Source organism: Hyaena hyaena, unplaced genomic scaffold (genome assembly GCF_003009895.1).
Source record: "Hyaena hyaena isolate Hyena2069 unplaced genomic scaffold, ASM300989v1 scaffold_65, whole genome shotgun sequence".
Lineage (NCBI taxonomy): Eukaryota > Metazoa > Chordata > Mammalia > Carnivora > Hyaenidae > Hyaena > Hyaena hyaena.
This window is the reverse complement of record NW_024080697.1, coordinates 1040155-1055762: the sequence shown is the minus strand read 5'-3', so window position 1 is coordinate 1055762 and position 15608 is coordinate 1040155. Positions and strand designations below refer to the sequence as shown.

The 15608-nt window shown below is 55.6% G+C and overlaps 1 protein-coding gene across 1 annotated transcript in view; it reads left to right on the top strand.

Annotated features, from left to right (window-relative positions):
• The window catches only part of LTBP2 (latent transforming growth factor beta binding protein 2), a 103817-nt gene that overhangs the window by 65892 nt on the left and 22317 nt on the right, over positions 1 to 15608 (top strand). Inside the window, 9 exon segments of the mRNA XM_039232223.1 lie at positions 637 to 711; positions 3645 to 3767; positions 7534 to 7698; positions 7956 to 8171; positions 9249 to 9268; positions 10407 to 10446; positions 11169 to 11282; positions 13399 to 13527; positions 14179 to 14307. Coding sequence (XP_039088154.1) covers positions 637 to 711; positions 3645 to 3767; positions 7534 to 7698; positions 7956 to 8171; positions 9249 to 9268; positions 10407 to 10446; positions 11169 to 11282; positions 13399 to 13527; positions 14179 to 14307 — 1011 coding nt within the window.

Genomic DNA, 15608 nt, shown 5'->3' with positions numbered 1-15608 from the left:
CCTCAGGGGAGATGGAAAGCCACCAGCCAAATTTCAACACCAGCATCACACAGTTTGTGGATATGAGTGAAAAATGAATGGCGTGGCTTCATGAGTACAGTCAACGATGGGCTTCCTCCATCTTGAGCTGAGATACCTTGTCGGCTATGGCGGCATTAAAACCACGTATCAAAAAAATTAGACTGTGAATTGTTGTATCCAGGGGTTTAAAAACTAATACGATAGCTATAGATATGTAAGATGTAACCATTAGGAGAAACGGGGTGACGGACAGGCAGGACCTCTCTGTGACTGTTTTTCATAACTTCTTACAAACCTATAATGACTTGAAAACCAAAACAGAAATTAGATAAATAAATGAAGTTTGTTTAATCACCTTATAGTATATAACATTGATATATTCAAGATATGTAGTCACTGAGTGTCATTTCTAGTTAGAGCAAGTTGGGCCAAGGGTAACCTGGTGAGAACCAGGGAAGGGATTGCAGTCAAGATGTCACCACAACTGCCCACAGTGGTGACTTGGGGGACAGAGTCTCAACAGCTGTGGAGTGGGTTGTGCCCCACTTTTCAGCATGGGTGACAGAGGAACCCAAGGGCCTTCCAGTGACACCCATCTATATCTTCACTTCTTAGCCTCCCCGGTGGTTGAAAATGGCCAGCTGGAGTGTCCCCAAGGATACAAGAGACTGAATCTCACTCACTGCCAAGGTAAGGATGACGGGGCCAGGGCTGGGCTTGGGGAGGGGAAATGATGAAGATCTGATGATGCCAGGGCTCTACCTCCCATCCCCAGACAGAAGGAGTGGTCTTCTCTGGGTACTTCTAAGCCCCAGCTTGGGAGAGCTATGGGGGCTGCTGGTTCCAGGGTTCTAAGGAAGTCGGGGGGATAATGATAGAGCAAGCCTAGAAAGGACCCGGGAGCTGAGCCTGTGCCTCCTCCCATCCCCACCGTCCCTACTGGACCTGGACTAGGTGGGTCTCTAGAGCTGTGGGTCTGTATGTGCAGGCACTGCCATGGTCCCGACATGTTTACTCACTTCCTGGGCCAATCTCCCCATATTGGGAGGACTTTTGACTCCAGGACCAAGTCAGCCTGAGTTGATGGGAACCTCCGTGGACTGTTCCCAACATAGTGCCTTCAGCTACTCACACCTGACTCCCACAGCTAGGGAGGAGGAAGAGGGAGGGAACAGGGGACCATAAAGTCTAGCCCTTGGCCTTGCTGGCCTGGCTGACAGGCTGTCTAAGGCCAGCCAGGGCCGGGAACACTCTGCATTCCAGAGCCCCCAGAGGGGCAAGGCCCAGAGGCACCTTAGGACAGAGGGGAGAGAAGTGGGTCTCAGCTATGGCTTTGTCACTATAGGGAGTTCTGGGGGGATGGGGGATAGGACCAGCATGACTGAGGGTCCAGAAGCCTTCACTGAGGGGCAGCTGCTGTCACTGAGCTGGTCAGGCTCTGAGCAGGGAGTCCCTGTTGGTTGGGGGCCTGGCAATAGGAGAGATGAGCAGGGCCTTCCAGCTGGGAGGCTCCTGGGGCTGGCAGAGGTCAGTGGGGAGCTGAGGCAGCCTCTGCTTTGGAGAACTAGACACACTGCTGTTTGTCTGACTTGCCTTGAATGAAGCTGAGTTAGAGACAGAGGATTGACCCGGATGGTTTCCTAGGTACCCCCTCCCCCCAGGAGGCTTCCTCAGGAGAGAGGGATCTGAGGAAGTCCTGGGAGGGCTAGGCTTGTGCTAGCGTGCCAGGCCCAGAGGGGATTTCTGGACCATGGATCAAGTGCTTGGACCAGGCAAAAGGGTAGGCCTCTGACCCAGCCGAAGGTCAGACTCCCCTGGGGGCAATGGGGACTAGTAGACTGGACAGTGGGTGTAGAAAGAAGTGTTTAGTTTTGCCCTTGGAGGGTATAGTAGGACCATTCATATCTCAGCTGTCCCCAGTGGCCTCTCCCTCTGGCTGGTTTCCCAGTGAACAGGATTAAAGTTATTCCCAGGACCTCAAGTGAGCTCTCAGCCCTCCCTCCACTGAGCCTCAGGGATATAAGAAGCCAAGAGGCCCCACCCAGGAGGCTCTGCCCCTTAAAACTCCCCTTTCCCATGTCTGTGGTCTTGGTCTCCATATCTGGGAAGAGATCTGCTCACTTCTGTACCCGTGTGCATCACCCTTCTCTCTCTCTCCAGCCTTCTCTCCTTCCACAGGATAATTTTGGGGTGTTGTCATGAACTACACGCATTGTGCGAGGTGCTAGTACACAGTGACAGATAAACATGGTGGCTACCCCAGGTGAACACAGCCAGTTAAACAATTACACACTATGGAAGAAGTGCTCTCGCTGGAAAGAAGCTCTGGGTGCTGTGGGATCACATGGTAGCGGCTCCTTCCCAGACTGGAAGGGTAGGAGTAGGGGCTTCAGGTGTCACCCGATCTAGACTTAAAGAATGCATAGAGGTGACCAGCTAAAGGGTCTGCAGGCATTCCAGGCCGAGGAAACAGCACAAACAAAGGGACAGTTTGGGCTGCCTGGAGTACAGCCTGTGTGACCACGGGAGACCACACAGATCTCCCAGGGCCTCACCAGAGCCCGCTGCCCATCACAGGCTGTGGGGAAAATGATGGAGAGCATTGGATGCCCTGTGAGGGTTTAGGGGCTCCCTCTAGGAGGTGAATGGGGACCCCAGAGGCATGTTAGATTTGCATTTAGATATTTAGATACATCACCAGGGCCACAGTCCAGGAGCAGATGGATCTGTTCCCTTTCCTAGATCTCAGTGGCATCTCCCCAGATACCTCCCTCCCAATCGGGTATCCTGCCAAAGAGTAGTTGGGCCACCTTCTAACCCCTTCATTCCTGTGCTTAGTGCAGGTGTGAGCAGGTGACACTGGCTAATCTCCTGGCCCTGGAGGCGGGGGTGCCCCTCACAGATCTTCCATGCTTACCATAGTCAACAAGGGTCCCATCACCAAGACTTCTTGGAGCTTAGAGTGAGGGTTGGGATTTCCCCTTGGCAGGAAGAAGTTTCCAGCATGAAATGTTTTTGAGATCACAAAGGAAGCTAATGTCACTCCCTTGTTTGAAGAACAGCACTGTGTCCCCTTGGTCTCGGAGGATGTGTGTGGTCTGCCTAAGGCCTTCCGCCTCCTGGAAACAGCCTCCAAACCCTCTGCCCCTCAGTGCTTGCCTCCAGCCTCCTGCCCCCTCGTCCTTGCTGGACCCCTCCATCCTGCAGCCCACTGTGGATATGTTCCCCAGATCTTGGGGCCTGCAGAGTCTCTCCAGGAAGGCTGAATAGGAGGGGCTGGGCAGATGGTTCCCCATCCTCCAACCCGAACTGTGCCCTTATCCACCCCCCTCGTATGTATCCCAGCATGCTACTTACTAGCTGGGTGACTCTGGGCAAGTTACTCCTGGAACCTGCTTCCTCACCTATAAAATGAAGCCACGTGGATCTACTTGATAAAATTATTGATAAGAATTAAATGGGGTATCATATGTAAGCCACCTCGCATGGTACCTGGCACATGGCAGCTCTATTGTCTTTTTTTTTTTTTTTTGGAGAAAATGTGTGAAGAGCTCTGCACCGGCCCCTCCCCTCCATCGGGCCTTGGTGGGGCGGGTGCTCACTCACCTCCTCCAACCCCGCAGATATCAATGAGTGCCTGACCCTGGGCCTGTGCAAGGACTCGGAATGTGTGAACACCAGGGGCAGCTACCTGTGCACCTGCAGGCCTGGCCTCATGCTGGACCCATCCAGGAGCCGCTGTGTGTGTAAGTGCTGGTGGGGACCAGGCGCGGGGGACACTGGGAGGCAAGGTGGGATCCTCAGGGTGTCCCCCTCCCCCCTGGCCAGGCCCAGAGCAGTCATTTCCCCCGGGCTCCATCCCAAGGCCCAGGAGCTGTATCTCAACCTGGAGCTGAGCCCACTGTACAAACACTGATCCGCTCCCGCCTGCTGGAGCAGAGATGGTTACGACTTCAGTTTTGGTTTTTGACGTTTGGTGGGGGGGGGGGAGGGGGGGGCGTTTTGCAGTTTGGGATTTTCTGCTTCTGTTTATTCTCTAATCCTTTCTGTCCTATCTGTTGCCTCATTTACTTTGGGGCGGTGTGGGGGGTGGGGGGGGAGGATGTGTGTTGCCTCTGCTCTGATGTCTGGCTGAGCTGTGACTGCCTCTTCCAGGGCCTAACCTTAGCAGCCTGATCACTTTACTGCAGCCTCTTCTTAAAGGGCCTGTCTGGGGCATGAATGGCACAGCTGCCTGACCCCCCGGCCTTCCCATAACTGTGTGGTCCCTTATGGTTCAGAATGTGTCTGTGTCAACGAATAGAAACATGTCACTGGTCATGTCAGCGCCGTGTCTGTGTGTGTGCACACTGTGTGTGTCTGTGTGTGTGCATGTGTGTAGCTCCAGCCAGCTGTTTCCAGTGGCCTCTGTGGTTTCCCGCTGGGAGAGGCCCAGGTTGGCAGCACCCCCAGATAGCAGGACTGACGCCACGGCCCAGACAGGGCTTTACTTGGGCAGGGAGGCCTGACCAGAACTGAATAAAACCAGTCCTGACTGGCATTTGCAAAGTGGCAGCCCAGCTCAGCAGAGCCCCCTGGGGCTGGCCAAGCCCTCAGTCTACAAACCAGCTGGTAGTGGGTCAGGGGAGGCCACAGGATGAGCAAGGCTCCAGTGCCACCCAGAGCGAGCATCCATGTGAAGGGAAAGAGGACACTGGACCCAGTAAGTGTCTACAGGGAAAGGAGACACTAAAAGCCTTAAGAGGGGACACCCAGAGAGTGAGGAGGCCCCGAGTGGGGAGACCATGTCTGGCGGCTCTCAGGAAGACTTGATGGTGACAAGACATGTGATCAAGGCCTTGAGAAGCATCTAGCACTGCCTTTTCCTCATCTCACCCCCCACTTGAGATTGCTTTCTTGGGCAGGCATATTTAACACCTGAAGTGACTTCTTCACTTATTAGTGCCAGAAAGAAACCCTTAATACAGGGAGGCAGAGATGGCCCTTGGGTGTTCTTTATCATTTCTCCCTCCCTACTGTTACCCCCTCCAGCTGATGATTTACCTCTGTCGGTGGAAGGGGACAGGCATGAAGTTTTTTTCCCCTTCATTTCTGAGCTTTGCCCTCTTCTCTGCCACCTGACCAGGGCCAGTAGAGCAGTCTACAAGGGTCCCTCTGTGCTGGGGCAGCCTCCTGATATGTTCAGCCAGGTCCCCTCTGCCCTGGGGCTCAAAAGGACCAAGAGCCACCACACTGGTGGTGTAGAGCCTGCTTGGGATTCTCTCTCTCCCTCTTTCTGCCCTTTCCCCACTTGTGTGTGCATGTGCATTCTCTCTCTCTCTCTCTCAAAATAAATAAACTTAAAAAAATATATAAGCACTGAGCTACTCCCTACAGTATTGTAAAGGAAGTAGCTGCCCAAAGCATAGAATATAGCTGGAGACCCAGGCTTATGCTCTGACCCGTGATTGGTCTGTGTATGTAGCACATGACCACTGATAAGGCACTTTCACATACGTCATTGTGAAGAAAGTGTATCAGACAGGGGGTGCCTGGCTGGCTCAGTCAGAGGAACATGTAACTGTTGATCTTGTGGTCATGACATTGAACCCCGCATTGGGTATAGAAATTACTTAAATAAAGAAGGAGGAGGAGGAGGAGAGAGTATACTAGGTAGGCATCTTTGGATTGCAAGTGACAGAAACCCAGCTCAAACCACTGTAAGCAAAAATAATTGATTGGTCCACACAACTAGGAAGTCCAGGGGTAGGTATGCCTCAGGCTCGGTTGGATCCACGCATACACAGTGTCTTTAGGATGCCTCTTGCTCTGTTTCCTTTGTGTTGATTTCATAATTTCTTCAAAGGTGGCCCCCAGACACTCAGACACTCCAGGCCTACATCTCCCAGCCTCACACACTCCAATTTAAAAATAGAGAAATTAGGGGTGCCTGGGTGGCTTAGTCGGTAAAGCGTCCGACTTTCGCTTAGGTCATGATCTCGCGGTTCGTGGGTTCGAGCCCTGCGTCGGGCTCTGTGCTGACTGCCAGCTCAGAGCCTGGAGCCTATTTCAGAGTCTGTGTCTCCCTCTCTCTCTGACCCTCCCCTGCTCACGCTGTCTCTCTCTCTCTCTCCTAGAAATAAATAAAAAAATTTTAAAAAAAATTAAAAAAAAAAAATAAGAGAAATTGGACCCCCCCCAGGTGGCTCCATCAGTGGAGTGTCTGACTTTGGCTCAGGTCATGATCTCACGGTTCATGAGTTCAAGCCCCATATCGGGCTCTATGCTGACAGCTCAGAGCCTGAAGCCTGCTTTGGATTCTGTGTCTCCCTCTGCCTCTCCTCTGCTTTCACTCTGTCTCTCTCTCAAAAATAAATAAACATTAAAAATAGGGAAATAAAAAGCCTTTCTTTTCTAATAATCCATGGAAAGTCCCAAAGCTGATTATTATTGGGCATACTTGGTCAAGTGCCCATCCCTGACCCACTCACTGTGACCAGAGCTATGGACTCTTTCAGCTAGGAAGTAGAGTTGCCTCTACTCCACTTGGCAGAGGAAAGCCAAGGTGCTAATACTAGAATAGAGGAGCATAGATGCCAAGCAGGCAGGAACACAGGTGTCTACTCCCCATGGAATTAACACACGAAGACAGTAAAGCCCAGGGAGGTCACATAGCTCCTGGTGAAGCAGGGATTGGAACTTGCTCTGCTGAGTCCTGGGCCCTGACTTTGACTTCCCCAGGGTCATTAACTCCTTAGCTTTGAGTGTTGTCTTCTCCGCCATTTCTTGTCCCTTTATCCGGCCCTACAAGGAATTCAGTCCATTCCAGCATGGCGTGGCCTCTTTGTCTTCCATTAAGATAACATAAGGGAGGGTAGTCTTTAATATTCATTATCAAAAGATGAAAAAGGAGACAATGGTGGTGGTATTATTATCATGTAAACTCAGCATAACTCACACTCACAGTGGTCCGCAGGATTTTGATTTGTGGATCTAACCATCCATGCACATCGGTCCAGCGAGAATTTACTGAGCATCCGCATGCACCAGACACTGCACAGGGCACCTGGGCTACAAAGATGGTCAGGACAGGGTCCCTGTCCTCAAAGCTCCTCATCAAGCCTTTGGCTCTCACCTTGTCCCATCTCCCCAGGGTGACTCTGGCCCTAGGGCACACTGCTCCCCACCAAACCCCAGGCCTGTGGTGGGTTTTTGTAAATCCTTGTAAACTTGGCACCTGGAGACAGGCACGTACATCCCAATTTCCTGCCCTCAGGCTCTCCCTAGGAGAGTGGGAATCAAGGGGCCCCTCAAACAGGTAACCCAAGGAGATAGACCAAAGCCTTCCACTGTGGTTATTCCTCCCAACATTCTTTTGAGTGCTTTCAGGGCCCAAACCTGCAGATTGAGACTTGGCCCAGGCCAGCTGTTGGGTGTACCGCCAGCAGCCACTCCCATCGACTGCCCCTCCACCCCCCCCCATTTCCCCCGTGACTTGCCACCTGCCCACCCCACCTGCTGTGTCTTTTGCAGCCGACAAGGCCATCTCCATGCAGCAGGGGCTGTGCTACCGGTCGCTGGGGGCTGGCACCTGCACCCTGCCTTTGGCCCAGAGCATCACCAAGCAGATCTGCTGCTGCAGCCGAGTGGGCAAAGCTTGGGGCAGCAAGTGCGAGAGATGTCCCCTCCCTGGCACAGGTAAGCACCTTTCCTCATCTCAGCTCTGGCCACCAAGGGGCTTCCTCCGAGCCAGCGGCCATTTTCTCCCACCTGGACTTCACTTCCAGCCAGAAGATGCTTATCTTCCATCCTTCCTGCTCAACTCCTTACCCCAACCTGGCTCCCTCCTCCCTTGCTGCCACAACAGCTTGTCCCCCAAAGGGAGGGAAGGAAGGACCCTGGGCTCCTGCAGGAACAGCACCTCTCAGCTTGTCCTCTGACCCGTGACCTTGCAGAGGGCTTCAGGGAGATCTGCCCTGCTGGCCACGGCTACACCTACTCCAGCTCACATATCCGCCTGGCCATGAGGAAAGCCGAGGAGGAGGAACTGGCCAGGCCCTCCAGGGAGCAAGCACAGAAGAGCTATGGGACCCTGCTCAGGCCAGCGGAGAGGCAGCCGCTCCGAGCAGTCACTGATACCTGGCTGGAGGCTGAGACCATCTCTGACAAGGGTATCTGGATTGGGGGAGGTGCCTGAGGGATTCTTCTTCCCCCTCAAAGAGCCACTCAGTGTCTATCTTGGATCCGTGGCTTCCCAGCTCTGGAGCATTGTGGGGAGGGGGGGAGTCGAGAGCAGCAGTGCAGGGAGCCTGCTCTCCTGGCCTGGCAGGAGGGGAAGGCCTCACCTCCTTCTCCTCCCATATGGGGTCAAAGGTGCCCACATCCCAAGGGCTGCTGGTGGAAGTGGGAGAGGTCAGCAGCAACCCCCACTCCAACCCATCAGTCCTTTCTGGCCCCTGGCCCCGGGCCATGCAGCTTCCGGCGCTGGTGCTTGCTGCTAGGCCTGAAGGGCTAGCAGGAAGGTCCTGGGGAGTCTGGGCACAGTTGATTGCCTCCCCTGGCCTTATAGTCAAAGCGCCAATGCCAGCTCAGCCGCCTTGGGCCCGGGAGGCACAGGCTGGGAAGAGATGGCCTGAGGCACCCCTGGCAGGAGCCCTGGGAAGTCACGCAGCAAGTGCGCCCAGGTTACTGGTAGCACCGAGCACAGGAGGCCAAGGACATACTAGGACCAGGGGAGCTACATGATGGCCAAATTGCTCCAGGAATCTGAAACAGACAGGGGAGTCCGGACAGAGCCCCAGTCATGGGGACTGGACGCTGGCCAGGCGAGGAGCAGAGCCTCTCTTGCTAGAACTGTTGCCCTGGGCCGCAGCCCAGAGGCGGAGTGAGCTGGTGTGGCCGGGAGGCTTGAGAAGGAGGAGGTGGCAGAGCAAAGAGGAAGGTTACAGTCAGGACAGATGGGTGGATCAGCCCGGGAAGGGGTGGAACTCCTGTCACAGACGCCTTAGGGGAAGGCTGAAGGCTTCCTCTCACCCAGGGAGCCACCTCTTAGGCCCTCCAGACCTGGCATTCTAGGGTCTGTGGTGGCCAGTCCCTGCAGGCCAAGAGGGGCAGAGGCTGCACTCTCTCCACCGCTGACCTCTGGGAACAGGTCAGGAGGTCAGTGACTCAACAAACCTGGCTGTGGGTAGAGGGAAGAAGGCAGCCCCTCTCCTCCATGAGCTCATGCTCTTTCCTTTCCCTCCCAGGAGACGCCCAGGCCGGCCAGGTGAGTGCATCCACCCACCAAGGGTTGGGCAAGCGTGCCAGAGAGGGGGGCAGAGTAGCCACTGAGGCTGCAGGGCAGTGTCCCCCAAAGGAGGAAAGGGAGACCGAGAGGGTATATGTGGGGTGTTACCTGGAGAGATGCTGGTGTGGGGGTGGGGGTGGGGGGCAGTCACCCGAAGACCTGGTTTTACCCCAAGGGAAGTCAGAACAACAGCTCTCATGCAGTCAGTCTTTCATTTGGGGTGCTCTGGGGCCACCTACAGAAAGGAAGTAGGAACATGTCCTATACTGCAGATAAAGTCTAGAACCGGTTCCAGATGAATTCTGGACTCGGCGCTTTCTGAGCCTGGTTTGCTTACAAGATCTCCTCTGTGGGTGGCTTGTGGGAAAGTAGAGCAGGGCTGTGGCTGGCCTCATACCCCTTCGCTCCCTTCCCCACACCCAAGACTCCCCTGGGAGGAACCAAATGTCCTTCTGGAAAGACATCCCAGGAGAGTGAACCTGCTTTTTCCCTCGCCAGGCCCTACCCCATCCCCTGACCCTCCAACCTACCTACCTGACTGTCCCCAAACCCCGCTCCTCCAGTGAGCCGCTTCTCTCCCTGGAGAATCATGTGTTGTCCTCCCAGACCAGAGTCTACTTCTGTGTCTATATAGCCCCCAGCCATGCTCCTGGCCTGCTGTCATCCCCTGTCCCTTCTCTCCTCCTGGCTCACTGCTGCTGTCTGTGAGCTGTGGTGAGGGACAGCAGGTATGGCCTGGGGTCTTGGCTTCACCGCACTGGTCCTGTGATCCTAGGTAGGCTAGTTAACCCCCAGAGCTTCTGTGGCTTTGTCTGGGCTCAGAGATCATTGAGCACTGCTGACGTAACACAGGTCTGGCACGCCACATACATCATCAGTTCACTGAATCATTACAAGCTACTACCATAGGCTAGTTGGGCAGATTAATTCAGACAGTGGACAGAATGTGCTGGCAGAATGCCCAGCATCTAGGAAGAACTCATCACTACCTAGAATGAATGAGAAAGTGAGTAAGTGACGTGGGCAAGAAGCCTGGACGCAGGGGCGAGTGTGGCAGAAGAAAGCATGTCAAGAAGGGTGACAAAGGAATCAACAGTGACCTTCTCTTTCTGTGCAGGTCACAACCAATGTTACCCAAGTACCTGCCTGGGTCCCAGGTGAGTCCCTCCTCCTAGCAGCTCCCAGAAAGCAGAAGGGAGGGAAGGAGAGACCACAGAGTTTGTAACACAGGCTGAGGCGTGGGGCTCAAACCAGATGAGGTCGTGGATGGTGTGACATGTGAAGGCTATTTTTCTGGGGGTTCTATATACCTAAGGTGCTGTAAGGTTGGTGAAAGACATCGAGATGCAAATATTTCCCTAGCCACAACACCCTTTCTGCATTTCATGGTGCCACTTGGCATATAAACGAGACCAAAGAGGAAGTGCTGGCTGAAGCTGGGGCCGGTTGGGTCCCCGGAGCCCTTCCCCAGGGGCCTGTCTCCCCTTGGGAAAAGGTTGGAGCTCTGCAGAGGCCAGCTTGCAGAGGGCCACCAGGGTTGGGGACAGGGCACTGTTCAAGGGTCTGTCTCCAGCAAGCTAGCTGGCCTTGGACAGGTGGTCGTTCCCACGAGCATGTCTCCTAACCTGTGAAACGGAAGCTGAGACCGGATTTGTGTTAGGGCCCGTTAGAGCTCTCAGATTCTCTGACTCTATCTGGAGCAGACAGATAGGGAAGTCAGGACAGAACCCACCCGAGGCTCCACGCCTGGTCCTGCAGCTGGATGAGCGGGAAGCGGGAAGGGCCACTGCCAGCATCTCTGGAGGGAGCACTGTCCGGGGGTGTGAAGACAAGTGGAAGGGGCCATGGCCCAGCTGCTCTCTCCTCTCCCCCATCGCAGGAGATGCCATAGAAAGACCAACACCACCACTTCCTGGACAGGAGATTCCAGAAAGCCAGGAAGAAGAGCAAGTGACCGCCCCCTATGACGGGCTGGAGGCCCTGGGCCCCGCAGGTACCTGCCGTCGGCCTGGTGAAGTGTGGCTGGTCAGAGCCAACTGCAGGGCCTCCTTGCCCACCAGATGAACAGTCTCTAGTGAATCCCTGCTCATCTCATCATAGGGCACCCCTAATGAACACAGGAGTTCTGTGGGGAGCACCAGTCAAGTGGGGAAGGAGAAAGAGAAAGGCCTCCGGAACGCCTCTTACTCAGAGATCTTCTAGGAGAACCCGGGGGCCCTCGCAAGGAGCCTCTGGAGCCTCCGGGAGCCTCGCTTCCCCCAGCTGTTGACCCTGAGTCAGCTGAGTGTCCTGGTGGAGGGCAGCCTCCTGCCCACAGGGCCGGCCGACTTTCGGGAAGGAAAGTGGTTCTGTTCTCAAGGTTGTTTAACTGTCTGGGAGCCTGGGCTCCCGCTCTCTAGCCGGCCGCAATGGTGAGGGGTGCGGTGAGGGGGAGATCCCTGGCAAATCCACCTTGCTCTGGAATGTGCCCTCCTCAAAGGCTCATTGTTTGCGGAACTGCTGCTCCCTGTGCACGCGTGTGCTCACATGCGTGTGCCCTCACGTGCACCCTCACGTGTGCCTCATCAGGGGCTGGCTGATCTCTTAACCTCACAGACCGAGCTCACCTCGGGAGGCGGGATTTCCGGAGTTCATCTAACAAAGAGAGACCAGGGCCAGCCGGCAGGCGGCAGGCCGAAGGAACAGTCCAGAGAGTGTGGGGTGGAGGAGGGGGCTGGCCTACCCAGGCCTGAACCAGGGTGTCCTGCTGCCCTTTCCAGGACCTCTCTCCTTCGTGCTCAGTGCACTGCTCCAGGGAGCGTCCTTGTCCCCCTCTGCTGGGCAGGCAAGATAAGCTGAGTTAAGGGGCTCCCTTGGGGGATTCTCCGACAGGGAAAATGGGCCTGGAGGCAGGGACAGGGGGCAGGAGGAAGAGCCCAGGGGAGGCTCAAGCAGTGGCTCTCAGCTCTGTGGGGGGTACACAATCCCCTCCTCCGTCACCACCCACAGCTTAATCCCCCTTCTCCCCTGCCTTCCCCCAACCTCACCCCTCTGGGAGGATATTTAGAACCCGGCATGGGGTCCCTATAACCCCCAAGCTGACCCAGACTTGGAGTCAGGCCAGGGACGGGGTAGCCTTGCCAACAGGCCAGTGTGCACATTCAGTTCTGTCCCGTTTAGCAAATGCTGTGAAGCCCTGCTGTGCACTGACACAGGCATCGCCCCCACCCACTCCCCTGGGCCTCCAGGGTGACCTTGGTACTGTGGGGCAGGGCAAGGGAGCCCTGAGTATGTGGGCTTCCGGCCGCGACCTCGGGGCAGACACAGATGCTGGACATGTCACTCACTCACTCACTCAGTGGTTCACTCAGCATGCTTTAGGTACCAGGGACTTTTCTAGTATTAAGGACACAGTTCAAAAAAGCTAGAGTCTATGCCCTCCCTACAGCCTCAGCGCTGAGTCCGGGTAAGTCAACAAACTGTTTCTGAATTCAGCATCTGCCTCCCCACACCACCCAGGCAGTCCTTGTTTAAATTACTTCAATAGGTTTTCTGAGAGCCCCCCATGCCTCCCCACCCAGTCCATCAGCCATTTGCTACCTTTCTGAGCAGGATGGCATAGCCAGATGAGGGGTATTTTGGAGACAGCCCTGATCATACTCCTCCTTGCATGATCCCCTTTCTCCTAGGCCTGTCTGAACATGGCATTCAAGGCCTTGCTCAATTGTCCCCAGCCCACTTCTGGCAGTTCTCCCTCAGCACCCTACTTACCAGCTCTGTCTCTGGGGACTGTGGTGAGAGCTGAGCCCTTATTCAGAGAGAGGTCAGGCTGGAGGCCTCTGCAGGGGAGATCCTGTGCTGGGACACGGGCTAGTGGAGCCCACTGGGTCGTGGTCAGGGGGATGCATTACTGGGAGCTCCCCCCAGCCCCCGCCAGGACTCAGGGTCCTGGGAGGTATGCCATGGGACCTTATACCAGGCCATGCTACATGTGGATATGGGAGGGCCCAGCCGAGAGAGGGGTGAGGCTTCTGTGGGTCCTCTGAGGCCCCTGTGCCCTGCCCCCCCCACTCTCCCCATGCCTTCCCCTGTCCTCACTCCACCATGACCTCTGCCTTGCTCTGTCACAGGCGTTGACCGATGCGCCGCTGGAGCCACCAACATCTGCGGCCCTGGAACTTGTGTGAACCTCCCAGATGGGTACAAATGCATCTGCAGCCCCGGCTACCAGCTGCACCCCAGCCAGGCCTACTGCACGGGTAGGCACTCGGGCATCCTGGGCTCGCTCAGTGACTGGGGACAGAGTCAAGAGTCCAGGCAACAGAAGGTCCAAGCAGTGCTGTGAGCTTCGATGAGTTGAAAAAGAATGCCGTCGCTATAGACAGAGCTAACCTTAACCTTGGGGAGACCAGTCTCTGAGAGCACCATCGGATGAGTCTCCAGGACCCCAGAAGAGTGGGAAGCCCCCCAGGGCCCCTGACCCATTCCTGGAGCCCTCAGCTCCGAGATCAGCCCACGCCTCCAACTAGCCATCCTGCTGCCCACAGAGCAGAGCAAGGCCTACCCTCGTTGGAGAGGTCTCCACTGACCACCTCCTCAATATTTTTATTCAAGAGAGAAACATCCACTGTGCCTTGAAAGAAAGGAAGTGATCAGAAGGCCACTGGGGATGGGGGACATGGGCAGGGAGGAAGTGCTGGGCCACTGGCCCAGGCCCTTGGTGCGTGAGTGGTCCCTGTGGGCGGACTGTGACCCCAGCCTTAGAGATTCTGCTTCTGCCTGGCTTCCTCTGCTCCCTCAGCCCCTCCTCGACCACAGCACCACCCCCTGTCCAGCTCCTAGCATGGGCAGGTTGCTGGCAGGTACCCAAAGAAAGGTCTCCCTGACCTCCCTCCCCACCTTCCTCCCAGATGACAACGAGTGCCTGAGGGACCCCTGTGCAGGAAGAGGGCGCTGTGTCAACCGAGTGGGCTCCTATTCCTGCTTCTGCTACCCTGGCTACACGCTGGCCACCTCAGGGGCCACACAGGAATGCCAAGGTAAGCCAAGGCAATACTCTCCCCTAGAGAGTACTGAGGTAGAAGAGGATCCAGGCGTTCACAGCACCCAGCCACTGCTCTGCAGTGTGTGGAGCATGGGAGCTGTGAGAACAGAAACAGGGCAGTGACCTGGCCCTGGGAGGAAGCCGACCCCTACCCTGAGACCAGAAGGGGAGTTTCAGAATGGAAAGACCGCACCATTCACAAAGGCCCCAAGGAGGTGTGGCTGGAGCCAAGAGTGTGAGGGGTCTGGGGACATGGGCTGGAGATGAGAACTAAAGTCTGGTTCCCCAAATTCTGAATGATGAGGAGCCACTTTCATTTTGGGTAAGGAGGGAGGCACATGAAGACACCGGCTGGGACTCCTGGCACAGCGGGGAGCAGGCTTTGCAAGAGGAGCGCGGGTCTTCAGCAGCTCAGGGAGCTGGCAAGTGTTTGCGTTTCCCTGGGAAGGCCTGGCCCCCCACACGGGGCCCCTGGGCAGAGAGGCTTCCAACACAAACCCCTGACTATCCAGCATTTGTGCTGCAACGCAAAACTCCTGTGCATACGTTTTTATGAATGAGCTCACAGAGAATATGATGAGGCACTTTCCAGGCCGGGCCTTACGATGCATAACCCAGCTGGAACACTTCACTGGAGAACTCTTCCTGGGGCTCGCGTTGCTGGTTCTGGCCGGGGCAGCCCAGCAGTCACCCACTGTCTGGCCCTGGAGGCCAGGAGGCTGTGTATCCTGACCTTACCAGGGACCCCAGGTTCTAGTCCCCCAAAGATCTGGTCTACAGAGACCAAGCCCATCTGGGTCCCCTCGCCTGATATGAGGGAAAGGGAGGAGGGGAGAACACGCAGCTAACTTAATCAGGGTGGAGGAATGACACGTGGCCCTCATTCACACCACGTGTGAGCACCCGCGTGCCGGCTACCACGTGAGCTCTGGGATACTACGAAGAGTACAGCGTGTGCGTGGGGTGCTGTGGGGTCCAGATGAGGAAGCAGCTGGCTCTGCGTGGCAGAATGGAGGCAGGTTTCGCTGAAGGAGTGTTGGAACTGAGGCGGAATGGTCCTAGCTACCATTTCACAAGCACTTCCTGTTTGCTCACACTGTCCTAAGCACTTAATCGTATGAAGCTCATTTTCCCAACTCCATTCGGTAGAAATCCTTACCCCATTTCATAGTTAAGCAAACTGAGGCTCTCGGAGGTGAGTTGAAATACCCAGGGCCCTCGTACCTAGTGGTGGCAGAGCTAGAAACAGAATCAAAGTCATTCTGGCCCCAAAGCATGGTTTGCTTCCAACAACAT